Genomic DNA, 27,983 nt, shown 5'->3' with positions numbered 1-27,983 from the left:
TTTACACTACTGTGATTTAAACCAAAACCTTTTCATTATTTTATTTTCAAATCATTTGCGATACATATCACACAAAACAAGAAGGTGGTTGAATAGATGCAGGCTTTCGTAAAAATGTGTCCTTTTAATAAAAGTCTCTCCTGTTGAACCTGACGACTAGTACAAAACACAGGAGAGCATGTTTCCTTTCATCACATATCAATCAAGAAAAAAAAAAAAAAAACAGCATCCAAGGGGAAGTTACCAACCATAGATCGGTAACTAAAAACATTTAGAGTAAATGCCTCTCCGGACAGTTTATGAACTGAATAAGAAATTAAAATCATGTATTACACGCCTTCAAATTTGCTGATGACCACAAGAATACACATCAGAAGTGTTTATTTCAGATGTCTGTTGGGAATTTCCATGGCTGGACGAGTCAACATTAATAATTTCCAGTAAATATAAAGACTGAAGTCCTGGTGCGAAGAGAAAAAACAAAACATCAAGAAAACGACCGCTGGCAAGTCCTTCACTGTCATCAATGGAGCTTCTCCAGTTTGGTCTGAAGGGATTTAAAGTTGCGTATAATGTCCTGCAGAGCCGCGTTTGGACTCAAGGACTGCAGCTCCACCAGATACCCGCAGATGTTATCCAGACAAGCGTTAGTAAACCTCCGCCTGCAATCAACCAAAGATTGAGTGAAGAAAAATATGATAGATTGATAATCTTTCCATTGATGTATGGTTTGTTAGGAAAGAGCAATATTTGAAAATCTGGAATCTGAGGGTGCAAAGAAACCTAATTATTGAGAAAATCATCTTTAAAGTTGTTCAAATGAAGTTCTTAGCAATGCATATTAATAATCAAAAATGATATATTGACTAAATATCGTACCTGTCGTATGTGGGCACTCGGCTGGGGTCATTCACGTATCCGGACAGGAGCACATGGATGCACTCCACCAGGTGCAGCGGTTTCTTAAAGCGCTGCCAACACGGGTCCTGGGCGAAACAGAGAAATTATTTATATTATCATTATTTACATTTTAAGATTTTGGGTTTGTTTACTCCTGACACTTCAGAATGAAGAAAAGGGACACTTTTTAAGATGCCATGTCAAGTTACATGACAAACACAAACTTTTAGATACAGCAATAATAATTAAAAGAAAAATTGGAAAAATTAAAATGTAAATAGGAAATTTAGAAAAATAAATTATAGAAATAAAGACAACCACTGTTAAGCCAGTGTAATGAAATTTTACATAATTATAAAACATAAGTAAAGATATATAACCACTGTTAAGCAAATCTAAAAAGGATTATGGACTACTAAAAAAAATAAAAAATAAATGTAAGATGAGAAATTTAATGTAAATGTAATAAAATTGTAATGTAAATGTAAAATAAAAAAAATAAGTAAATATAAAATGTAGAAAAATAAATAAAAATATAATTACTGTTTTGTTATCCTCTTGATTAATAAAAAAAAATATATATATAATATATATTATATATAATATAATAATAATATAATATAAAATATATAATCGGCATTGGCTAGTAAATGTTTTAGTTTACTCACCAGACTGATGATAACAATAACAATAATACAATGAAATATACTAATAACAATACAAAATGCACTAGGGATTAATGAGATGCTGAGTTCGTGAATATTAATCACGGTTAATATATCTGTGTTAAACTTATACTTAGCCTTCAACTCACACACTGGCGAATAAAATCAGCAAATTTATTATTTTAGACATCATGTAGTCGCACAGAGTGAAGATTTAGTCGCAAATGCGATGATTTACGAGATGATAAAATGCAGAAAGTTAGATATTCAGCCTGTGGGCTTGTAGATTAAAATATAAGATCCTAATCTAAACATTGCAATAGTTTTCCACTAAATTTCTCGCACCCGTGTCTTGAAGAGCTGGTCGTAAACCTCCAGCAGTCGTGGAAGCTGAACTCCAATCTCCTGCATGGTGAAGGTGACGAAACCCACGTCCCAGCTCAACCGGCACACTTCCTGCTCCAGAAACTTGACCAGGAAGTCTGAACAACACACGACAAACAGCACGGGATCAGATGATGAGTTACATTTACGCCTTTATCCAAAAGAAGAACAAAAGCAGTTAGTTGAGGATCAAAGCAAGAGAGAATCACACAGAGATGAAGCTCTACCTAACGGGAAGTATCGCGGCGTTCCTGCGTATAACTTCCCCAGAGACACGATCTTGAGGCTCAGGGCTCTCATGCGGTCCGCCGAGCTCATGGCCACACTGTCGCTCAGCTCTGAAACACAACAGCAGCGTCAGACACACGAGCCAGCGCACAGGAACAGGAAGTCTAGAGCGAGAGCCAGAGCGCTCACCCTTCTCAATGATCTCCTGCCACAGCGAGTGCACCAGGATGGGGTCCGAGTGTCCCGCGCAGTGAATGATGGCCAGCTTACACTCCGACAGACGGAAATGATCCGCAAACTCACCGTACAGCTACAGAGAGACGAACACGTGTTCATCAAATAGGGCTGTGAAAACTCTGCACTTAGACATCATTACAGAGGGGAAAATAGCTTTTGGGTTCTCAAGCTAAATATTACTAATGCATGTTTATTAAAGCAATAAAATAACACCAATATCTGTGAAACGCTGCATTAATGTTTATCAACCAAATTTGTGACCATGGACCACGTCGTAAGTCTCAACAATTCATTGTATGGTTCAAAATTATAAATATTTATTTTATGCCAAAAATCATGAGGATATTAAGTAAAGATCATGTTCCATGAAGAAATTTAGTGAATTTCCTACTGTAAATATATCAACTTCATTTTTGATTAGTAATATGCATTTCTAAGAACTTCATTTGAACAACTTTAAAGATGATTTTCTCAATATTTAGATTTTTTTGCTCTCTGAGATTCTAGATTTTCAAATATTGTCCTCCGAACAAACCAGACATTGAGCTATGTTCAGCTTTCAAATGATGTATTAATGTAAATTAAAAAAAAAAGACCCTTAATGCTTGTTTTTGTGGTCCATGGTCACATATTTAATTAAGCTGCTTAAACAATTATAAACAATACAGCATCATGTATGATTGATACAAAAGAATGAAAGCCAATCACAATGAGTACTTTTTCCATTTAAAAACATGAGATGCAGTGGGATGGGAAAATTGCTATAAAATCTCAAGACATTTGTTTTTTTTTTAAGTTGAACTTGCATTCATTTTAAAGCGGCTCACTTGTGTGTGACGCAAGTGTAACGGTGATAGACGACCTCTTTTAGAAAATGTGCAAAGTATGCGTTGTGTGTAAATGCCTTGGTTTCAGTTTTCTGAACTATATCTTCTATGGATTGAAGAAAATTCTGAACATTTTGCAGGTTTAACTGGACTGGCTAACAAAAGCATTAGAAAGCAATGACACTTACATTGTCATTGCATTTCATGCACCACTTTATACGGCTGCCTGAAACGCACCTAAAATTCAAATGCAACGTTTTTGCATCTGAATGTGGAATTTATATTTAAATTCAATGAATATTCAAAATGCATTTTTTTTGGACAGCCCTATTATGAAACAGCAGATCAGGAAGTGCATGCAACTGAAACGTCTCCATTTACCTTGGTGATGTCCATGAGCTCGGAGTCGAGTTGTGTAATAGCTCCCTGCACTGAGGGATGCTGGGAATACTGTCTACGGAGCGTCTCCTGGATCTGCACCTGAATCCGCACCACCTGAAGGATCACAGCAAACTACCTTCAGAATAAAACTGACATTGTGACATGGTTTGGTGCAGTATATACACACACACACACACACACACACACACACTAGCGTTCAAACGTTTGGGGTCAGTGAGACTTGTAATGTTTTTTTAAAGAAGTCTCTTCTGCTCATCAAGGCTGAATTTATTTGATCTAAAATACTGAAAAATACAGTAATATTGCAAAATGTTTTTAGAATATGAAATTATGGTTTCTATTTTAATATCATTTAAAATATAATTAATTTCTGTGACGCAAAGATGAATTTCCATCATCATGACTCCAGTATAAAGTGTCATGATCTTCAGAAATCACTCTAATATGATTTATTATCAGTGTTGAAAATGTTGTGACGCTTAATATTTTTTTGGAAGCTGTGATACTTTTCCAGGATTCTTTGATGAATAAAGTGTTTTATTTAAAAAAGAAATCATTTCTAACAATATACAGTAGTAGAGTACATTTTTATGCTTTCTTTTTTGGAAATGAAATTAAAACTTATTCAGCGAGGATGTGTTAAATTGATAACAAGTGACAGAAAAGATTTATATTTTGAACAAATGCTGTTTTTAGACTTTTTAAGCATCAAAGAATCCTGAAATAAAAGTATCGCCGCTTCCAAAAAAAAGATTTGCCAACACAATATTGATAACTCTAATAATAAATAATCATATTAAAATTATTTCTGAAGATCGTGTGACACTTTATACTGGAGTAATGAGGATGGAAATTCAGCTTTGCATCACAGAAATAAATTATATTTTAAAGGATATTAAAATAGAAACCATAATTTCATATTCTAAAATTTTGTGCAATATTACTGTTTTTTTTGTGTTTTTGATCAAATAAATGCAGCCTTGATGAGCAGAAGAGACAGCCATCAGCTCGTTCACTGAGTGAAGGTCATCCGCACCTCCATCTTTTCCTCCAGTTCATGCAGGAACTCTCCGTCGGCTCCCAGTGAAGAGACGCAGGACGAGCTCTTGGCCGAGAGGATGGCTCTGGAGATGTACTCCAGACGCTGCTTCAGAGAGATCTCCGTGCTGCACGCACACAAACCAGTCATGTTCACTAGATCCAAGCAAATCTAACTTTACAGGTCTTCCAATCAGTGTAAAGCAGCGGTCATTTAAATATCTAAACTAAGGCTTCTATTGCATTCGTACCAACATTCCGTTTTCATTTTTCTGGATTCCATTTCTTTACGTTTGAAGTTTTCTGGACTCCTTTTTCTGGACGGTTAAATTAAATGTTTATGTCCAACATACGTTTCATGATTTTGATAATTTAACATTGGTTTATTAAAAAGCATGCGATTGGGGCCCTATGAAGGGTTTGAGTTTTCCTCTCACCTTATTACCAAATTCTGTTTTGGCATGCTTAATTATTTTGAATGCATAAAATTCATACAATAGCCTTCGGAAACGGTTTCCTTCGTTTAGATTTTTTCCAGATGAAGGCATGAACCATGAAAATGAAATGATTGGGATTTTCTATTGCGATTATTCCTTTAAAAAAATAAAGGTTTCTTATTTTTTTCCCAACAGTAGTAGTAGCAGTTTTACTTTAGACTCTACTGAATAATATTACTATATTTCTGCCACAATATCTTCAAGTTAAAGTGACTTAACAAAAGAAAAGGTTGGCGTGCATACATCTGGCACTAGTTTTACTCAAATGAAACTGTAACTCTCAGAGCAGTTCTGTTCATGTATATAAATTCACTTTCATGCTTCAGTATGTGTGCAGTTCACAAAACACAGAGACACGCAGAAGATGAATGATTCATATTTAAAATGCTTTTTTTGTGGCTTAATATTCACATATACTAGTCCATTTCATGATTTGATTCAAGTGTAATGACAAACTTAATTCACGGCAAATTCCGTGACTTTTCACATTGAACTATAAATTCAAGTCACAGGGCCCTTGAGAGATTCTGAACCAATCAGATGTGAGTGGGCGGAGCTAACCAGCATCATACCTGTGCATGTCAGCCAGCCGCGCCAGAACGTGCGCTGCTTTCCCAAAGCTTCGGTTCTTCTCGTAGTATCGCCACAGAAGGTCCATGTTACGCACTTTACTCTGGTCCTGCTTGATCATGTGCATCAGATGATCCTCGAGGTAGGGCGAGTTCACCTGGAGCAGAGAAACACCCTGAACACTGAGAGCAGACAGACTTCAGCTGAGGAGCTGTGTGTGTGTGTGTGTGTGTATGAGATCACTCGTACCTCCAGGAGTGTGTCTGTGAGGTCGGCCTGGATCAGCCAGTTATAGAGCGCGATGTGGAACAGCTCGTCCTGAGATCTCTGAGCGAGACCCAGCATCTGCTCAAACTGAGAGAAGACCAACAGCGTCCAGAATAAACCCGTAAACCAAAACTACACTTCTGACTAAACATGTGAACAGAGAACGAACATTAGAAATGCTGTCTTGGCAACTAAACGAAAAACAACAATTCAAAAGTATAAAAATGACTAAAAAAAACCAAAAAACATTCATAATAAAAAAAAAGACAAATATATGTTGTCATATATTCAATTCATATTCTGTATATTTATATATGAGATGAAATAATCAAAACAAATTTAAATGAAAATTTTTAAGATAATTAAAAGTAAATAACAAAATGAAAATATAAATATTACAGGAAAAACATTAAAAATTATGCCTTGGAAACTAAGCAAAAAAATAAGTTGAAGTATTAAAATTACTAAACCTGAAATAAATACAACTGAAATGAATATAAGTTAAAGATTAAAGCAATTAGAAATATAAAAACATAAAAAATATATATGAATATTAAAGGAAAAACAAACATTCAAAATATTGACTTGGAAACTAAATGAAAGACAAAAATAAGCTGAATTACTAAAATGACTGAAAAGGAAAATAAATAAATAATAATTGATATAATTGAAATAAAATATTAAACAAATAAAATAAAAACAAATGGAGATGTAAGAGGAAACACTTGAAAACTATTTAAATTGAATTAAAAAAATTCAAGATACTTACCAAGTTAATAACAAAATAATGAAATTATAAATATTACAGGGAAAAACATAAGTGTTGCCTCTGAAACTAACCAAAAAAATTATACATTTTAAAAAATTAAGTTTGAAGTATTAAAATGACTAACACTTAAATAAACAAATGAAGTACAACCTAAAGTTCAAGTACTAAAATTATTAAAAACTAAATTTTTAATATAACAAAAAATATATAATAACATTATAGAGTAAATATATATATACTGTATAAAAGGGAAAAAAATAAATGTTTCTTTGGTAACTAACCAAAATTAAATAAATTAAATTTGAAGTACTAAAAAGTCAAGCTAATATAAAATAAAAAAAAAAACAAAGAAAAATATAAAAGAAATAACGAAAAAAAGAGGAAGAACGTGAAAATCAGAAATGCTGGCAACTAACTGAAATTAATTTTAACTATCAAAATAATAGAGGTAATTAGAAATATCAAACAAAAATGACAAGAACATTACTAAAACGACTTCTTATGATTAGGAAGTACAATAAACGACAGCATCTAACAGGTTCAGACTGAAGTATATGAAGCTCCAGCATGTGGTTCAGGACTCACGTGAGCCGCAGCGTCCTCATTGCTCAGCATGTTGGGGTCAGAGGTCATGACGGGGGGTCCGGGTTGTTTAGGGACGCTGGGAGACTGAGGGGCCGCTTTGCTCTGGTTCACCAGCTCCTGCATGGTGTCCGTGATGCATTTAAAACACGAGAGTCTAGACAAACACAAGAGTTACAGATCGACTTCCACAGCAGCACCTCAGGAGTGTGTGTGTGTGTGTGTGTGTGTGTGCTGACCGCTCCTGGAAGGCCTGCTGGCCGCTCGAGTCCTCCTCCGGCTCTCCGTTCCTGTAGAAGTGCAGTCCCAGCTTCTGAGGGTCTTTCTTATCAGCGGCAGTGAGACACAGCTCCATCACTCCCTCGTAGAAACGCACTGGACGAGGACACAATGAGATCAGCTGGTTATATCATGATGGGAGCAGATGAATGGTTCAGTGGTTCTGTGCTCTCACCCTGTCTGTACTGGGAGCAGACGAGGGGCAGGTCTGTGTGGTGACTGATCTGCTGATAGAGACGCAGAGACTCCTTCAGCGTCCGCTCCTTCTCAAGCTTGTTCTGGATCTGTCTGGAGCTCTGCAGCAGCTCATTGGCCTGTCAGGAGGAAGAGAGGTCTGATAACTTCCTGTTTATAAAACTTGCTACTATAACTCGTATAGATGCACAACAAAACTTTGTCCTGAAGGTGTCATAAAATAAGGAAATATTAAAATAAGTTACATGGTCATGAAATAGTTAAACAAACAAGAAAAGTAAATATAGACTTAAAATAAAATTAAACAAATAAAATTCACAAACAAAAAAACAAAAAAATAAATTAATACATATTAACTAAAATAAAATAAATTGAAATAAAAAAACCTGAAAAATAGCTTCACAAAAAAATAAAAATCTATTTATAAAAAAATACAAACACTTAGTACAAAAAACATCACTACAAAAATAAAAACAATAAATGAGAAATAGTTCCACTAAAAAAACAAAAAAATAAAATCAATAAATAAAAAATAACCCAGCTCTATAAATACAATTAAACAAATAATTCACAAACAAAACATATATTTAAAAAAATAAATACATAAATTAACTAAAATAAAATAAATAGAAATAAAAACAATGAATAAAAAATAGAATAAAAAAACAATATCAACACAAAAGAAATACAAACATTAAGTACTAAAAAAATGAAACAATAAATAAGAATAACCTAAATAACTAAAACCACTGAAATAAGTAAAATCTAAAACAACTAAATTAAAAACCCAACAAAATTAATGAAAAAATAAAAGATTTTAAACTGATTTAATGAAAAAAAAAACTAATTTAAATAACAATAATAATAACAAAAGGACCAGTTTTTTTTTAAATAAAAGTATCTAAACGTAAAAAAAAACAACAACTAAAAACTAATTAAACAAAATTAAATATACTGAAATGTAAAAAAAGATATGAGATGAATAAAAAATACAAACTAAAATTAACAAATAAATTAAAAACTAAAATTAATAATTAAAGTTAACTGAAAACTAAACTAAAATTTAGAAATAAGCCAAATAAAACAAAATAATTCAAAATAGCTACACTAGATAAATTAATAAAGCACCTTGGAGCAGATGCTGTCGTCGCTGCTGTACAGCAGAGGGCAGATGTCTCTCAGGTGAGCGCTGACGCTGTCTACAGACGCACTGTCTCTGATGTACACGTTAATGAGAGCCGTGATGAGAGCGCCGCTCAGCTCCCGTCCAGAAACAACCACATCCTTAAAACTCACCGCCTTCATCTGATCCTGAAACTCCTGACGGAGGAAGAAAACCAGTGAAGAAGAAAAGAACACAGAGTCTGAGCCTCAACAATCTGACACCCAATCAATAAACCTATTCGTTAGGGATTTAATGATATCGGAATCTCACGATATGAAGTTCACGATACGATATTTATTGTGATATTAAAATAGTAATTTTGAAGTTAAATTATTCTAATACACTAACCTAAGTTAGTGAATTGACTCGTACCTGAACTTTAAAGGAGACTCAACCCTTTTTTTTTTTTTTCTGATAGACAGTCTCAGTATAAATTACACTCACACTCATGTTTTAATAAGCCAAACAAAACTGAATATAATGATGATAATAATAATAATAATAACAAAACTACAGTAGGGAAATTACAATAGTTATTTTCTAATTTCTACACTTAAGCAGATATTGTGAATTTGGACGGCACTTTTATATTCATTATTGCGCTTTTATTTTGAAGCAAACGACATAAGAGCTTTTATTTTATTTATTTTTTCATTTACAATTTTTCAAATATAAATTTATTAATTTAAATATTTGTAACTTTTAATAAGATATTTAATACAAATTATATTTGTTCAATAAATATAAATATGTATTTTTTTACTACTTATTTTATTTACAATGTTCATTTATTATGCACTTATATTTATTGCGCTTTTATTTTGAAGCAAACGACATTAGAGCTTTTATTTTATTTTAAAACTTTTTTTCATTTACTAATTTTCAAATATGAAGTTAATTAAAAAATTGTTTTACTTTAAATATTTTTAACACTTTTAATAAGATATGTAATACAAATTATATTTGTTCAATAAATACATGTTTTTTTTTACTATTTATTTAGTATTTGTTTTATTTACCAATTTTCAGTCATGTTTATTTATTATGCACTTTTATATTTACGTTTTTATTTTGAAGGAAACAACATTAGAGCTTTTATTTTGAAGGAAAAATCCAGCTTCAGTGAAAACAGGTTTACAAAAAAAAGTACACTTTAAAAACACGCAACAAAAAGGCATTAAAAAAGGAATTAATCCATAAAGTGCTTTCGGTTTTAGTTGAACAGATACTGTGCCACAGCATAATGGCCCAAAACACAACTTTAACACCTTTTATTTTAAAATATGAAGTTTAAATATGGTTTAATACAAACTCCGCTTTTTGCGTTATATCGTCATGTGACCATGATAATATCGAGACAGTTTTGCTAGGATAATATCGTTAGATCCCTACTGTTCTCATTGAGAAAGCACGAGGGGTAACAGAGCGAGGGCTCGTACTTTGGGCAGCTCTGAGATGATGAGGCTGAACTGATGATCACACAGAAGCTTCCAGAGCGCCAGCGTCTGATACGAGCGATGAACCAACTGCTGCATGGCCTGAAGAGACGCTTTCTCGTACACTTGAGCCTCGGCTGAGGAACGAACCGGAGAAGATGGTGAACATCTGAGCACTCACAGACTCACAGACAAACGGAAACAGAGAAACTCACTGTGGTACTTCCTCTGGAGCTCCTGATGCATCTGCTGAGAGCTGGAGCCATCGGGACGCATGAATCCCAGAAGCCTTTGCTGCAGGTTCGCTGGCGAGCTGAAACTGAGCAGGTCAAGTGAGTTACAGATATGTATAGTTATGGCTATGTATTTTCTTTTAAAGTAATAAAGCAGTTGTTTATAAAATTAAGGAACCAAAAAAGAATCAATACAATTATAAATGTATACAATATAAATATAATTTTTGTTTTACATTTTATTCACTTAAAAAAAAAAACTAAATACTAAGTTACATGACTGAAAATTAGTAAAGAAACAAATCAAATACTAAATAAACATAAATAGAAATTAAATTATTATAAAATATTTTCTATAAAGTATATACATTTTTTTAAATGTAACAAACTGAATAAATAAACATGACTGAAAATCAGAAAAAAACAAATACTAAAATACATATTTATATTTATTGAACAAACAATTTGTATTAATTATCTTATTAAAAGTGTATATAAGTGTATATTCAAATATAAATTTATTAATTTAAATATTTGTAACTTTTAATAAGATATTTAATACAAATTATATTTGTTCAATAAATATAAATATGTATTTTTTTACTATTTATTTTATTTACAAGATATTTAATACAAATTATATTTGTTCAATAAATATAAATATGTATTTTTTTTACTATTTATTTTATTTACAATGTTCATTTATTATGCACTTATATTTATTGCGCTTTTATTTTGAAGCAAACGACATTAGAGCTTTTATTTTATTTTAAAGTTTTTTTTCATTTACTAAGTTAGAAAAATGTAAAATAGAAAATTAAGTTGATACATGACTGAAAATTTGTAAAGAAACAAATCAAATACTAAATAAACATAAATAGTAAATATATATATATATATATATATATATATATATATATATATATATAAATATAAATATATATATATATATATATATATATATAAATTATTATAAAATATTTTTATAAGTAAATAAAACAAATACTAAATAAATAAGTTGAAAAAAAATACATTTATATTTATTGAACGAATATAATTTGGATTAAATATCTTATTAAAAGTGTTAAAAATATATATATATATAAAAAAAAAGAATAATTAACTTCATATCTGACAATTAGTAAATTAAAAAAAAAAATCTAAATATATTAATACAAAATAAAAAAATTAAATTAAATTAAAAAATGTATGCATTTAGCAGACGCTTTTATCCAAAGTGACTTACATTGCATTCAGGCTATCAATTTTAACCTATCATGTGTTCCCAGGGAATCGAACCTCCAACCTTGATAAGGTAGTGCTCTACCAATTGAGCTAAATAAATAAAAACTAAAGAAATAACTATGTATGATTTATTTAAATGAATAAAAGATCTGCTGTTGAGGTCAAGTGAGTGAGAAAACCCAGTGTGCTTTACTCAAGATGAGCACGAGAGGATCTGAACGGCACCTACCTGCTCGCACCGAGAGAAGAAGGACTGAACTGGGAGTTTTTGTCCAGGAACTCCTTCAAACCCTGAAGCTCCATCAAGACAAGCTCCAGATCAGATGAACTGGCCGTACTCTCCAACTAAACCACACAACATCATCAGGGAAATAAAGACACAGAACACTGCTGGAAGGGATTTCAGGGATGTTGAGAATAAACCAAATGCTTGACTGGCATTAGACACTTTCTGATTGGCTTAAAAGTAAAAAATTAATTAACACCAACTACAAAAGGCAGGAATAAATAAAAATGATTACTTTTGAAAAAAATAGACAGGTCAAAATAGATTAATAAAAATAAACTAAAGGAAAAATCTTTCTGAGACAGGCTATAAAAACACAGCAATTAAAGCTAATTAAAATATAAGCTTGACAAAAAAAGTTTGAAGTAAAAAAAATAAAAAGGTTACAAAAATTGCAAAAACCTGTCATTACTCAAAGAAAAAAAAAAAAAACGAATAATGCTTACAACATTTTCCATAAAGAAAAAAAAATCTGTCATTACTAAAAATAAAAAAATAGTCAAAATAATGCATTACTCTCAAATGCTCCAAGATCTACAACTACTCCCAAAACAATATATATATATATATATATATATATATATATAAATACTAAACCGGTGCTTACTAAAAATAAACAAAATAAAATAACTAAAGCATTGTAAAAATGCTCAGAAATCTGCAATTACAATAAACAAATGACAACAAAAAGCAGCATTTTTTTGTAAAAATCCCCCAAAATCGGTCATTACTCAAAAACAAATAAATAAAGCACAAATCATTTTCACAAAATCGGTCATTACTCACAATAGCCACAGTCTGAGCCCCTTTGGTCAGGGTGGTCTCCATCGAAAGACTCCCATCCCACACGTTCCTGTTTTAAAGCATCAACATTAAAAAAACAAGAGCAAAGAATCAGCACTTTTTATTTTGAATCAATCGTTTGCACAAGTGTTCTCACAGACGTCTGTATGTGAGCGTAACGCTGACTGACCCCAGTATACGTGTGAAGTAGATACAGATGCCGTTGTGTTTCCCAGAGAAGATGACCTCGGGTCCAGACGACATGGCCGTGATGGGTGCACCGCTCGGCATCATGGGAGTCACTGGGATGTAAGGCGTCGACACGGTCGGCGGGAACATGCCTAATGAGTCCAGAGTCAAACACTAATTTACAGCAAAAAACACATTCAGAAAACATCACTTTCACTTTTTAAAATTCAAGCATGAAAAAAGCCAGGATGAACATTTGCTAAATATTTACTCTCTTCTCAGGCCACCCAAGATTAGGATGAGGTGGTGTCTTCATCAGAGAAGTGTAGTATTACATCACTTGCTCAGCAAAGTGAATGGGTGCCGTCAGAATGAGAGTCCAAACAGCTGATAAAAACATCATATCAAAATCCAGGATTTGTTTCAGCTTTTGTCTTCACACTGATGAACTGGAGTGCTGTGGATTACTTGTGATGTTGTTTAAACACTCATTCTGACGGCACCCATTCACTTTGCTGAGCAAGTGATGTAATACATTTCTCACAAACTCATCCTAATCTTGGATGACCTGAGCGTGAGTAAAAGTTCAGCAAATGTTCATTTTCAGGTGATCTACTGCTTTAGGATCCACTTGATTGGTAGAGACAGATTATATTAACCCATCGCTGGTCCGAGGTGGTGGTGGTGGTGGTGTGGGGGGTTATACCTGGCGCAGGTGTGGCAAGAAAACTGGGGTTTGGTAGGGGGCTGCCGACAGACATTGGGGATCCTACAATCACAGCAGACGACAGATAAGACGTTAGACGACACGGACACATGAGCTAGTAAGTGATTCGACATGTTTAATGGTGAAAACATGAGATGTTCATCACCTGGGACGGGGGAACTGAAGAGCGGACCCACGTTACTGGGAGCAGACATGGATGATGGGAAACGAATCTGAGCGTCTCCACCGTACCTACATAATAATAGACATAAGGCTGTGCAACATATCACATACTCACAATATTTGATAAACCATATAAAAGAAGCATCATGATTCGTGAAATGAATATTGCAGTGGTTTAAGCTATTCAATGAACTGATCAAATGCATCAGATTTTTTTGAAAAATGTGTTGCAGCGGATCGAAATTGTTCAAACTACATAAATAAAATAAAAACAAAGACTGAAAAAAAAGTCACATTGGTGTGTGACACTTTTTCAATTTTTTATTACGTTCAGAAATCATGTAAAAAAACAAAAGCAAAATAAAACAAAAAAGGTTTAAATAAAATAAATGAAAAAAAAAAAACAATTAAAGATTTTTGTAAAAATGATTTAATAAAAAAAAATTAAATTTAGAGATATTCCAAAACTTAAAATAAAAACAAAAGATGAAAAGCTTTTTTTTTGGTCAAAATCTGTCATTACAAAAAAAAAAAAAATACTTAATAAATAATAAACTACATATACTTAAACACACACATACAAAAAAAAAGTACTTTTTTTTTCTCACTCAATCCATGACAAATCCTACTATTTTATTGGTATTCAGAAAAAAACATTCAATTAAAAAAAATTCAAATTTCAAATTTCTGCCAAATGGATTAAAATGCAATATAAATCTACATTTCCTGAAGAGAGTTTCACTAGAGTCAAACGGTTCAAGTTGTCCGTTTAGCTTCATTCATTCAGCATTTTTCATAAATGAAATGCTATATTAAAAATGTATCCATGTTAATCATATCTCTGTTTGTTGTTATAACAGTGAAAATAATACAGAAAAAAATAGTAAACAGATATTCCTTGTATTGACTTAAACACAGTATAAATTAAAAAATTCTTTTTTTTTTGATTCTTTACACATACTGAAATAATTTAGCTACAATGACTGTTAAAAATGAAATGATGGTTCCTCTTACTTCAAAAAATTCAAGAGCAACCACAACAATGATCAAAAGCCTGGGGACGAAGAGTGATATAAGCTGATATCTGACCTGAAGAAGGCTCGTGTGGCCCACACAGAAACCTCTCGATCACACGCTGCTGAAGAACAGGCCAAGATGAGCGCCGTTGCACACGCCTGCCCTTCCTGCACAGATCAAAACATATACATTAATTCTTACTGATATTTTTCTGGACTCCTTTTTAAACGGTTAAACCAACTTTCATTAATCAAAAAGCATGAAATGCATGCAATTATAAACAAATTACAAGCTCGTGTCGCTACGAAATGCTTAGTTTTTTCTCACATTACCAAATTTTGTTTATGCATTTGAATGCATAAAAACATCTATTCTTAAAATAGTCTTATGAAATGTTGCTGTTGTTTTTTCTCTCTCTCAGAAATTCTGTGTTATGCATTTATCTTTTTCTAGTTGTCAAATGAAGGCATAAAACATTGATTTCATTAAATCTTTTAATTATTGAAAATTATCCTGTTAACTGTTACTCACATTTTTGAACATAGACTTGAAAGTGCATGATCCAAACCTACATTTTTATAATTCATGACTGAAAACATTTTGTAACATGATTTTGATGTACCATTTTCATGATAATGCAATGTCTGATTTTAAAATGGGTTTTAAAGATAATTTTTTAACAAAAAAGATTGGTAAAATATCTATTTAATAGTCTTAGACCTTTCCAACGATATATAGTTTGTCATGATTAGATTAGGATTTAATTGTAATACAGTGAAGTACAACAGGGGCCAGGTGGCAGTTAACAGGTTAAACTTTTTTTGGGCAAACAAAGGGAATTTACTAATAAAATTAAAACCTGGAAATGTTGTGTGATTATTCCTTAAAACAAAGTTTTAATAAGTTTAGCACTAGTAGTAGTAAGCTACATACATTCTACTGAACAATAGTAATATATTTCAGGCACAATGTCTTCAAGTTAAACCGAACTCTTATTTTGACGGGTTGCATTGATGAATACCTTTAAACTTCTGATATGATGCTGTATTCGACACTATAGTTCACTTAATGTTTTTTTCCTAGTGTTTACTTACTATATGAACTGAGATAATGTGAGAAATATTGACGGTATCTATTTCTGTCTCAAACGTGGCGTCTCTCACCCCGTGCAGCTTGAAGAAGCTCTCGATGTCCTCGCTCTCTCCTCCAGCGCTGCTCACCAGCAGGTGGCGCAGCTGATCCACCGGCCGCAGCTTGTGGAAGATGTGACTCCCCTGAAGACACCAAACAAACCGTGAGAGAGGAACAGCACGGAGAACATCACACCGAGAGAATCAGTCATACCTGAGCCGACAGGAGAACAAACATCTGCGGCGGGACGCTGTGCTGCTGAACGACGAGAGGAGAGTCAGTGACTGGAACCAGATCTTTATTGAGAGGAGAGAGGATTCTGGGAGATTTGGTTTCTTCGATTGAACACAGAGCCCACGAGTGACCGTCCACGTTCACCGTCATCTGGAGGAAGAGACAGAAACACGGATGTCAGGGTGCAGTCGCGGTTAACTAAAGAAGCCTGTTTCAGCAACAGGATAGAAAATTTAAAAAGAACAACAAAAAATGCGACTTTTTATCGGAGATATAAATTAAGAGTTTTTCCTCACAATTCTGTTTTTAGTTTCTGCCACGGAATAAAAAAAAAAAGAAAAAACAGAAAAGGTGATTGTGACTCTCTCGCAAATCAATTTGACCTATTTTTCCCCCCTCACTTTTATTTTAAATTTAAATTTTGATATTTTTTGACTGTTTTAACTGTTAAATTGAATCTTAGTAATCAAAAACGTATGTCTAATTAATGAAACTTACAAAATAAATCAATTTATTAAAATCTGAAAAAAAAAGAAAAAAAGAAGAAGCATGACTTCTTAATTTAAATGATATAAATAAATTCTCTTATTTTTTTAATAATAAAAAGTATCAAATTAATTAAAATAATGAAACAAAATTCGGCAACAATATTAAAATTGTAAAAAAAAAAGTTTTTTTTTACTCCAGAAATAATTGTCTTCACTATTAATATTTACTTTTTTCTGGCAATCAAATGAAAGCCTAAAACGTATATTTTAGTTAATTAAACCCTTTAATATTCTGGCAAGCAAAGTGCTGCATAACAGATGTTTACTCTTTAAAAAACATATATATATACATATACACACACTCCTTTAAAAAAATACAATTTACATTTTTCATTAGTACTATTAGTATTATTATAATTATTACTACTACAATGAGACAATCTACTGTACCATAGTAATATATTTGTCACAATTTCAAGTTGAAAAAAAAACTTATTTTGACGGGTTGTCGTGAAGACCTTGAAATGAAATGTAATGTAAAACTCTCAGAGCAGTTCTGGAGATGAAGTTCATGTACTTTTGAGTTATAGAGTTCGATAAACTAATTATCTCTCACAATGATGTCTTTTCCTCTCAGAACTGAGCAGGGTTTTTCCTACATTGAAAATTTTTTGGCGGCCGCCAAAACGATTTTTTGTCCCGCCAATGGGTTTTGTGAGAGAAGCAGGCTACTGATGGAGTGACGGAGAGAACGAGCACATCGCCTCACCCCCGCACAAGCACTCTCCGTCTTCAGTTCTGTGTTTGCTCTCTCCTCGCATCAAAATCAGCTGATCCCAGGGTCGTCGCTAGTGGGGTGAAAGGTGGTGACGATTATAGGGGCACACGGCTGAGGGGGTGTCCCTGGCGATCTCAACCGTCTGGCTGAGGCCAGCCTAAAAAGACGCTCAGGACAGTTGACAGGCCACTGCTGCTCGTGGTCACAAAAGCTTACAATTTTCACATGTTTTTAAGCCTTGCCACTTGTCGATTTAAACATTAAAAAGAGTTTAAAGCATTCAAACACAAGACGCGGTGAACACACGGAGAGAGAGAGAGCAGCACTGAACTGAGCTCTCCTCATAGACACTAAAAGAAATGGACACAGCGACCCCATTGAAACTCAATTGAGACAAGGGAAGCCCATTTTTAGTGAATTTTAGTACTTCTGTTTCTGACGCGCAGACTCAAACTAAGCTTGATGACGTTAGCAACCTGTCTGACAGATGTAAATCTTCTAGTAGCTGTGCGTGCAAACTGCCATCGTTAATCTTGCAGAGACGGCGAGCTTGAGTGGGGAGTTCTTTGGCGTGAGTAAGTATTCTGATTAATTATTTTGTATAGTATTTTAAAATGTAACGCCAGGGCTTGTATCTATGGGCTTCTCTCTTGACGTCTCCCCGATTGCCTGCGAGCTTCTCCTCCTGTCTGTACGGTAATTTCTCTACTGTGCGACAGAGAGTCGAGTGGTTATGACGCAATCGTTAGCCTATTTTTACAAAAACTGTTTCTACGGGGCCATAATGTAACATAGAAGGTAATGGAGCCCCTTATACATTGTCGTGTATCTTTAGAAACAAATAATGGACAAATGGAGTCTTTAAACGCCTCAGATGTAAAGTTATTCGCTGTCAAAGTGACGCCAAAATGAATGGGAGTCAATGGGATGCTAACGCAAGTGAAGTTCTGCTACAAGAAGGCGGCACGCGGCCGACTTCAACTTCAGGTCAACTTCCTTCCCGCCTGGCTCTCCTTTGTGAAGTTCTCCTCAAACTTCCTCCTGCACCTGAACGAACAACTACAAATCGCAGTTTAAACAAACAGAAAAGGATGTGAAAGAGCCCAATTCAGCACCGCGGTGTTCTGGTGTTCAGAGCTCATGCAGAGAGAGGCGTCTCAAAACACTTGAACGCTGAATTTGCCTTATTTTGCTCTTGTACCGTCAAATACCATCAAATTCATACCGTCTTGGAAAGTATGTTAAAAAAAAAAACTGTCGGTTATGTCTTAAGTGAAAGTAAAAAGTTTAGAATTTTTTTACGTGTATTATATTGGATGGATTCAATGTCTCTTGAAGTGACTGCGCCTAATTGAGCTGATTCTTTATAATGAATGGTTAAAGCAATTGGTCTGCTCGTCAGTGTCTGAATCAGTGTATAACAAATCATTACTTCTTAGAAGAACATACACATCTGAAATGAGAAAGTAAGTGTGCTTACCCCATTTAGCAAGAGTGTTAAGTAAAATTTTGCCTTAATAATCCACGGTATGTATAGGCCTATGACAATGTGTAGTAAATTACATATAAATAATTTAAAGTTAGACTGGAGTGAGATGAAACTAGATCTGTTGCTAGCTAGCTGCTAATTTTATATGGTACAAAAATACACTATTACACCTTTTAACGTTACGTTTTTAATATGACTATACTAAAATAATTATCACTATCAGGTCTATCAAAAAGGATTTTATCTTTCTTATCTATGAAAGCCAGTCGTGAAAATAAAAAAAATCACAGCTTTTTTTGCAAAGAGGGCAAGAAAAGATGACAGTGATCGTTTTTTCATGAATAGGATAAAAACAAAAAAACAGTTTCTTTGTATTTGTTTTAAATTTAACATTAATTGTCAATATTGGACTTGCGGATCATGTGGGTACTAGGGTACTCTTTGCTGTGTGTGGATGACCATGTCGGTCAGCCACCACCGAAGAGCAATTTTGACCCAGGGAAAACCCTGGAACTGAGGATGGTGGAAACAAGCTTCCAATACAAATGAAGAAGCAACCAGACAGACAGGAAGAGGAAATAACATCTCTGACCTGAGCTTCCATGAGGGGCTTTTTAAAGGGAAAGGAGTCGTGGTTGATGCACCAGAGAACGTCGCTGTCTTCTGCCTCAGACGCAGCCATCAACAGAACTCCTTTACTGTAGAGAGCCTTGTGAACTTTAGCAGGTTTCTGGAGGGTGGAGGACACAGAGAACCCGGGCGGCAGACGCACATGCACCAGCGTCAGGATGCTGGGATGGGACGCCATGTGTTTGGCGTTTGGAGGAGCAAAAGGGATGGTGCTGAAGTACAGACGCACACCTGCAGAGAAACCCAATTTAAGGCCTTTACACACTGAGCACGAGATGATGATGTCATTGGTGTCTGAATATAGAGATAAACTTTCTATGCATGTTTTTATGTAGCTCGTAGTATTTTTATAACAATAAAAGATGTTTATGAGAAATGACAAGCAGCAGGTAGGGTTCAGTCCATTATAAAATACAAAGAGTACATCTGGCTTTTATAGAATCAAAATCCATTTGAGATCACAATCAGAAGTTATTACTATCACCGATGATGGTTTAAACTTTTTTTTTTATCAAAAACATTACTACATTTTGAAATGTACCTCTAATTATATATTCTTCTAAGTATTATGGATAGTTTGTGCTTCTGATGAAGAACCAAAAGTTACTTATCTAAATGTAATGCTGTAGGGATGTAACGATTCACTCAACTCATGATTTTTTAGTTTTAACACGATGAAATTTAAGACCAATTATGAAGTAAATGCATAAATTGTTGATTTAAATAGCTTCTGTTGTCTTAATTTGTAAGTTGCTTTGGATAAAACCAAATTTAAATATAATGTCAATGTAAATAATAAAACTCAATTGAAATTTTAAAACAAGTCCTATATCAAATAAATAACAAAATAAATATCTTCACATAAACAAATTAAGGCTTTGTGTGCTCTTCGTATTTAAAATGAGAGGCAAACCACTGCATTCTAATCATGATCCAAACAAAGATGCTGCATAAATGAAACATGAGCAGTTTTTAATCAAAATTAGATTGTATCATTTCGAAATTATGAAGCAAAAACAGAAGAACACTGCAGCAGGGGGAGCTTAAAGCGTTTCCTTGGTTACCGCTGTAAACAAAGCACTTAAGAACACTGCAGCAGGGGGAGCTTAAAGCGTTTCCTTGGTTACCGCTGTAAACAAAGCACTTAAGAACACTGCAGCAGGGGGAGCTTAAAGCGTTTCCTCGGTTACCGCTGTAAACAAAGCACTTAAGAACACTGCAGCAGGGGGAGCTTAAAGCGTTTCCTCGGTTACCGCTGTAAACAAAGCAGCGCTGCACTTATGAACTTTAATATGCATTATACAGAGACAAGATGAAAAGAATAAATACCATCTAAACTTTTCTAAAGACAGTATGTTCCTCTCAGACACACATTCATTTAAACTCTTTACCCAAACTGAATCAATATTTGTTTAGCATCTCAACTGATATATTTGAATTGATTTTCAACTTGCTCGTGATCAATCATAACATCCCTACAGAAGGCGATTAATCTTTTCACGCTCAGTGTGTAACGGCCTTTAGAGAAGATAAAGACCCAAGATGCATTAAAGTCTCCATTTCTAAATCATACCAGCATGAGTGATGGCCAACAGCTGACAGTCTGACGACTCGGAGCGATCAATTACTGCGATCTGAACGATGGGTTTGAACACGGAGCGGTCGATTGTCCTGAAAAACAGCCAAAGACATGCATTTGAGATGAAATTTGTACTGCAGCAAATTTTCTGGTTGAGTTTAAAACCTAGGACTAGTTTACACAAGTTTTTTTTTTAATTGACAGCATTGATCCCACAGGTGTCTTTTTTGTATTTTGTCAACGTTTTGAGTTTGTTTATTTTTGTATATTTATTAAGAAAAACTAGGTGCGCACAATATATGGGTGACCATATCAATAACGAACATTAGTATTTTTTATCAATTTTGAATTTAAATATGATACATTTATTTTTAACACCTTTATTTATAATAATAAGATAATGCTGGTGAAAACAATATAAAACATTTTATTAAGAAAAACCAGGAGTGCACAATATGTTAATCGTTGAAATTTAGCATTTATTAAAGATGATACATTTTTGTAAATTGTTAATATATAATAAATAATATTAGTTTTATTATGGTTTAACAACAATATTTTAGTGACTATTTCGGCACTGACTAATATAAACATTTTCTAATTCCTTTTAAATTTAAGCTAAAGATAAATGTTATTTTATTAATAATAACACCAGTAAATTTATTTTGTACAACAAATGTGTATAATATTAATATAATGTAGTTTTTTTACATTAATTTCACATGCCTAAAGATAATTATTTTTATATACCGTGATAAAAAAATAATACTATTATTAATAATGATAATTTAATGTATAAGATTAAAAAAAAAGGCCAAATAAAATTATAATAAAAAAAATCAATAATTTAAATAAAAAAAATAAAACATGCATCCCTTTGAGAAAAATAATTCAAATGTACTGTTTTGATTGTAATATCATAATGGTTAATCAGCTATCTATTTATCAGCCGAACTCTATTTTCTATAAGTGCACAGAAACCGCAGGTGATTCTCTACCTGGCGATATTTCCAGCCGCTGAGACGATGGAGCTCTGAGACATGGCTGCGACTCGACTCATGCCCTGCCCATCAGCGCCGAGATCATACACCTGACACACATCAAAAACCACATTAAAACATCAATCAAAAATCACAAACACCAGTCTCTGGTTCACAGTCAAGACACCCACCTGCAGGACGCCCTTCTCCGAACGAGTGTATAAAATGTTCCTTGAATTATCAACAGCAATTTGGACAACGGGATCTGAAACAAACCACAAGATTTAAAGTGAAACATTCAGATTTGGATTACAAAATAGAGGTGTGCGATTTATATTGTCTGCGATAATATCGTAATTATTGCACAACTTGACTGAGTATTTTGCAAAAACAGAGTGCATGCATTATGTAAAGTCTAGACTATTGCAAGTATTTAGAGTGCATTCTTTCATTGCATGATCCAGTCTATTAAAATTAGGGATGGGCGTTTTCCGCACATATCACATTCAAATATTTGAGCTCACAAAAAAACGAATATTCGAATATTCGTTTATTTAAATTAAGTTTAATGAGACAGACGTTATTTTTCAGCAACATTTATTGTTTCCGTTTTGAACAAGCTTACACAAAATAAGCTTGAACATCACACATTGTGTTTTGTAGCTGAAAACCTTTAACAATGCGTGCAAACAAACAAAAGTAGTGAGCAAATCTTTTTGCTTTTTTTCCTATTGTTTTACATGTTCTTGTTAAGAAATACGGGCATGTAAACATGATCGGGGGAAAGTCGGCTCCTTAGTCTGTTAACAATAAGGCCGGCCGCGGAGAAAACGTGCTCTGACGGCACATACGTTGTCGGGACTCACAAATAACGGTGTGCTAAGCGAATAAGTTTTGTGAAGCGCTTCGTGTTTTCGTTTCACCACTGAATGGGATCCTCATCTGGTGGAATACATGGCTCCAGCAAGAACTGTTCCCACTCGTCTCGGCTGGACTCTCTGTAATCATCGCTGAAGAACTGGCTCAGCCTTTTCTGCCGAGTGGGCATTGCATCCTCTTCATCGTTGGTGATGGCGGCTGCATCCGCACCTCTCACATCAAGGAAAATTATCTGATAATGTTCAAAAAAGTCTTACTTCTCTCATGTTTTCATCGGGAAACCTGAGATGTTTGACGCGACGTGAGAAGAGGAGTTTTCACTGCATTCTCCAAGTTAGCGGTGTTTATTCGTCGCTTGAGAGATGCCGCAACAATGTTCTTGAATTCGGTCACTTTCTGTGATTCTCCACAGCATATTTGAAGTACTGTAGAAGATCACAGTTCTTAGGTGCCGTTCACATATCGCATCTTTTGAGCGCTCAAGTTCGTTATTTTTAATGTAGGCGCGCGGTATGCACGCTCATAATGGAAGCAACGCGGTCGCGATGCGCACGTTTTTTCCAGGCGCGTTTGCACCGCATTGAGTTAAAAACATCTCAACTTTTCAGAATGCCGCAAGCGCACCGTGGGTCATGTGACAAGAAATAAACATTCAGCTTCATCGTTTCCCTTAACAACGTTGAAAGCTCAGCCAAGATGAAGGAACAGCTGATCATAGCGGTATATGGATTTCCATTTTGAAATAAATTTAGTAGCAGAGCTACTGAAAGCTTTTTTTCTGTGCTGCAAATCCATTTATCCTTAGCTGAAATTTACGCGTCTTCTTTGAGAGAGCGCATCATTGTTGCTTAGCAACGGCAGACGCCTCAGGAGCGCTTCTGCCCAAGTGCTTTGGAAAGAAGGAGAAAGCGGCGCGACTAGCGTTTTCCACGCGTTTTAGGCATGATATGTGAACGGCCCCGAATTCATTCATTAATTATTTTTTGCTTGCATACATCTTCAAATAGGTTTTATTGTGAACTTTTTTTTTTGCAAAATTCTAGTATCATTTTTATTTATCGAATAATTAGAGCAGAACGAATAGTCGAATTTCCGACTATCCATGCACACCCCTAATTAAAATACATTGAGAATGATCACATTATTCAAGACTTCATCTAAAGAATCAATTTCACACAGAGTGAAGTGTTATCCTCCAAAAATAAGCATGATTACAGATGCAATGTTGATTTTTTACAACAGTTCAATAAACAAGAAATTAATATTAAGGGACTAAGACATCATAAAGCCTGTTTTTGTGATATTTCGACAACAAAAATAAATCCAAAACAAATCCACAGCACTATTGTGCATCTCTGAGCAACATTAGTGATTCATTCCTGAATGAATCACCCGTTTAAATGATTCGGTTCAATCACAATGACTCACTTATTAACAGTGACTTGCTGCCTCCTACTGGCCGTTTTAATTTCACATTCAAAGTAACTTTTTTATATAAATAATTAATTTCAAATACCAAAGCTTCATGTTTAATACATCAAAACATTATTAGATGCATCCGTAACTGCAGGTTAAAACATTCATGTCCTGCATTGAACAGTGTGTAAATGTGTCTTTCCTTTGCATTGCTAAAACAAATTCTGTTGATATGGATTACTTTTTTTTTTTGACAACAGTATTTGTCTTATTATTCTAATCGATTGATTAAAATGTAAGAATTTGATTCAAAAGGTGATGCAAACTTTTAGAAAAAATGGCTTTATAAAAAGGTAGAAACGCCTATAAAAGGCTCATTAAAAAATATATATCATATACGAAAAATATCAAAAATGATACGCCTTAAGATACCAACACACTCAGCAAAATATCATCTAATCGATAAAATCCCAGGAAATGTAAAGATCTTATTTTTTATTTCAAAATCTGCTGGTTATCTCTCACCGTCCTCAGAGAAGCTGAACTGCAGCAGTGAAGGGATGAGGAAGGACAGGCTGCTCTTGGAGTGATTGATCTTCCTGCAGCGCTGACTGAACCAGCCGGCTTCAGCCTGATACGCCATCTCATACAGACAGCCGTCTTTCCCCGCCATGAAGATACGGCCCGCATCCGTGGAGGTGATGGCCAGCAGGTATGTGTTATCAGTGGGGATGGAGTAGAGAGGATCTGGCAACAGCTGCATGGCTCCTGACATGCTGTCATTGAGACCTGCGGCACACAAACACACACTGAGATTCAATCAAACATGTGCAGGTGCTGATTAAATCACATGACACTCACCTGTATGGGCTTTCGGGAAGCTCAAGCCCAGGATCACAACGTCCACCGGTGTGGCCAACACTAACAGGAAGTGGATGTGAGGCTGAAAAATACCTGTAACAAACAATAGTGCTTGGTTGAGGTACACTCACTACTCCATTTATTTTTCTTTAACTAGTAATAAAATACGTGAACAATTCTTGTTGAAACTATTTGAGAATAAAAATATTCTCTAGATTTTTTCTTTTTTTGAGAATCAGTCACATTTAGTTAGTTTGCCGTTTCTTTTTTTATTGCATATGTCACACTTAAAAGATTCAGATCATTAAACTAATTTTATGATTACACAAAGATAATGCAAGAAAATACAAAATGCAGTTTTTTAATGATGTATTCATTAAGTGTCTAAATGCATTTTGCATTTATTCATGTTATCTTTGTGTAATACTAAAATGTGTTTGATGATCTGAATCGTTCAAGTGTGACATATGCATATATATATGCATATGCAGTGTATTTTTTTAGATTATGTTTACTCTCATGCATTTTTTTCTCTTCTTTTTCACATGCAAACTTTTATGAAAAATACCTGTAACAACTCAGACTACCCATGTCAATACAATATTCTGAATATAAAAACATAATCAGTAGTAAAACATCAAAAATCTCCAGTGTGAAATCTTGCGATGCATGACATGTTTTTGGCTAATGACTGATAAAACATCAGAATAATCAATCCATAACATTCTCAACTTCTTCTGAGGGTGAGAACTAAATAGTGCACAGCAGAAAATCCAACTAACCAGACTTAGGTTTGACCAGTCCAACTGAGAGAATAGTTTCACTGAGCCCGTCAAAATACGCCACATCGCTCCTGAAGAAACAAACCAGACAAATAAACAACAATGCTCATATACAATTTTATTTTTGTTTTCGGAGTCTGCTGGAAAACATGCATTTGATTTAAAGTTTGCTCACTTCATAAGATCATTTACATGCACAGACTGCTATATGACATGTTACTTAAAACGCATAACAAGTGTCCTTTAATGACACTCAATGTGTCGATACTCACCCATCCTCATAATTCCACATAAAAATGTCGTTATCGATGGTGAGCCATGCTCTGGAGATTTCTGGGAAAACTCCCATCATGCAATTGCACTGCATATCTAGTATAAAGGCAATTAAGGCACTGCAAACAACTTAATAGATTAATTCTACAAGTGTGCAAGGTTTATCTTGTGCATCTGTATGGTAGGATACGACCGAACTGCTCCACGAGCTCCGGAGGAAGAGGAACCCTGCGGATGGCGCTGAGCTCTGGGAGACTCGGCACGCTGATCAGCCCCGGTCCCTGCAGGGGGTAATCCATGTCCGACATCCCCGAGAGCGAAGGCATATCTGCCAAACAACAGACACAAGCACATGAACGTGTTTTATGCTCAACAAGCATGTCTCAAGAACGGCCAGACTGGATCTCTTACTGTGTGACGGGACATTGAGGAGCTCTGAAAGGTCCGGGAAACAGCGGTCCTCCTGCAGATGCCTGTCAATCAAGCGGCTGGAGCTTTCCAGAGCCTCCTGAAGAGCTGCGGCTGGACTACAGGAGCCCAGACTGGACGGCATGATCACTGGACACTACAAACCACCTGGACAAAAATATATACACACATATACATATGTGTGTGTGTATATATGTATATATATATATAGATATATATGTATATATATATATATATATATATACATATACACACATTTGTGTATACATTTTATTTTATAAATTTTAATGCAATTGGATTATATTATACATTTCTACACACACACATATACGCAAATTATACTAATACTTACTAAGACCTTTATACGTCTAATAATACACATTAACACGCTTTCGGCACTTTTAAGATAAAAGTCGATCACAAATGTAATCACAAAAAAATATAAATGTATAAAAAATATATATGTATACTTTCTCAAAGCTAAGGCGGGAGTTCAAAGTAACGTTAATAATAAATAACGTTACTTGTGTCATTATGAAATATGAATTATTTATACAGCCAAATAGCTCACCTGTGACTGTAATAAGCACATTTAGTTATAAAATAGAAACGATGAGCTTTAATTCACCCGATTTGAAAATAAACACGCTGTGGTGTTAAATCTAATTTAAATTAATCAGAGATGTTGAGTAGCTTTAGCCGCACAGCTAACTTTTATTCAAAACACAGAGCGCCCCAAAGACATCAGATGTTCACTAATGAGCTTTATTGAGCTCTGATTGAACAACGATTAAAACGAACTCACCTATGACAGAAAATTATATTCATAAAATATCAGCTGAAAGCGGGTTTGAGGACTTCAGGGACTCCCGCCAAGCGCGTGTGACTGCAGCGACGACTCGAGCGGAAAGCGCACCGGAAACACGCGCACATTTCAAAATAAAAGTCACA

The 27,983-nt window shown here is 34.4% G+C and overlaps 1 protein-coding gene across 2 annotated transcripts; it reads right to left on the bottom strand.

Annotated features, from left to right (window-relative positions):
• Positions 1 to 29: 29 nt before the first annotated feature.
• nup155 (nucleoporin 155) lies at positions 30 to 27,983 on the bottom strand. Of its 2 annotated transcripts, none has more exons than XM_059540137.1 (34): positions 27,838 to 27,983; positions 27,015 to 27,179; positions 26,794 to 26,931; positions 26,603 to 26,699; positions 26,331 to 26,401; positions 25,549 to 25,641; positions 25,213 to 25,476; positions 22,584 to 22,657; positions 22,411 to 22,502; positions 21,407 to 21,504; positions 19,796 to 20,064; positions 16,428 to 16,598; positions 16,247 to 16,357; positions 15,156 to 15,250; positions 14,050 to 14,135; positions 13,884 to 13,946; positions 13,179 to 13,329; positions 12,992 to 13,058; positions 12,149 to 12,264; positions 10,657 to 10,760; positions 10,445 to 10,578; positions 8,969 to 9,160; positions 7,821 to 7,959; positions 7,606 to 7,741; positions 7,370 to 7,523; positions 5,998 to 6,102; positions 5,751 to 5,905; positions 4,680 to 4,809; positions 3,623 to 3,736; positions 2,367 to 2,487; positions 2,177 to 2,287; positions 1,911 to 2,047; positions 880 to 986; positions 30 to 662 (listed from the first exon to the last, which is right to left on the bottom strand). In XM_059540137.1, exons 2-34 carry the CDS (start codon positions 27,154 to 27,156, stop codon positions 524 to 526), a joined length of 4,176 nt encoding a protein of 1,391 aa, XP_059396120.1. In that variant the 5' UTR covers positions 27,157 to 27,179; positions 27,838 to 27,983; the 3' UTR covers positions 30 to 523. The 2 variants fall into 2 exon arrangements, with proteins under 2 accessions (XP_059396120.1, XP_059396122.1); XM_059540139.1 differs by having other exon boundaries at positions 27,015 to 27,161; positions 27,838 to 27,979.

This window comes from Carassius carassius, chromosome 45, assembly GCF_963082965.1.
Source record: "Carassius carassius chromosome 45, fCarCar2.1, whole genome shotgun sequence".
NCBI classification, from domain to species: domain Eukaryota; kingdom Metazoa; phylum Chordata; class Actinopteri; order Cypriniformes; family Cyprinidae; genus Carassius; species Carassius carassius.
The sequence above is the reverse complement of the archived record's forward strand: the minus strand, read 5'-3'. Positions and strand labels throughout refer to the sequence as shown.

Coding starts and splice junctions, on each gene's coding strand:
- nup155 (XM_059540137.1), bottom strand. CDS start 27,156: ATGCCGTCCAGTCTGGGCTCCTGTAGTCCAGCCGCAGCTCTTCAGGAG. Junction 22,658..25,212: donor GTTCAGCTTCTCTGAGGACG/GTGAGAGATAAC, acceptor GGTTTGTTTCAG/ATCCCGTTGTCCAAATTGCT. Junction 4,810..5,750: donor CGGCTGGCTGACATGCACAG/GTATGATGCTGG, acceptor GTGTGCGTGCAG/CACGGAGATCTCTCTGAAGC.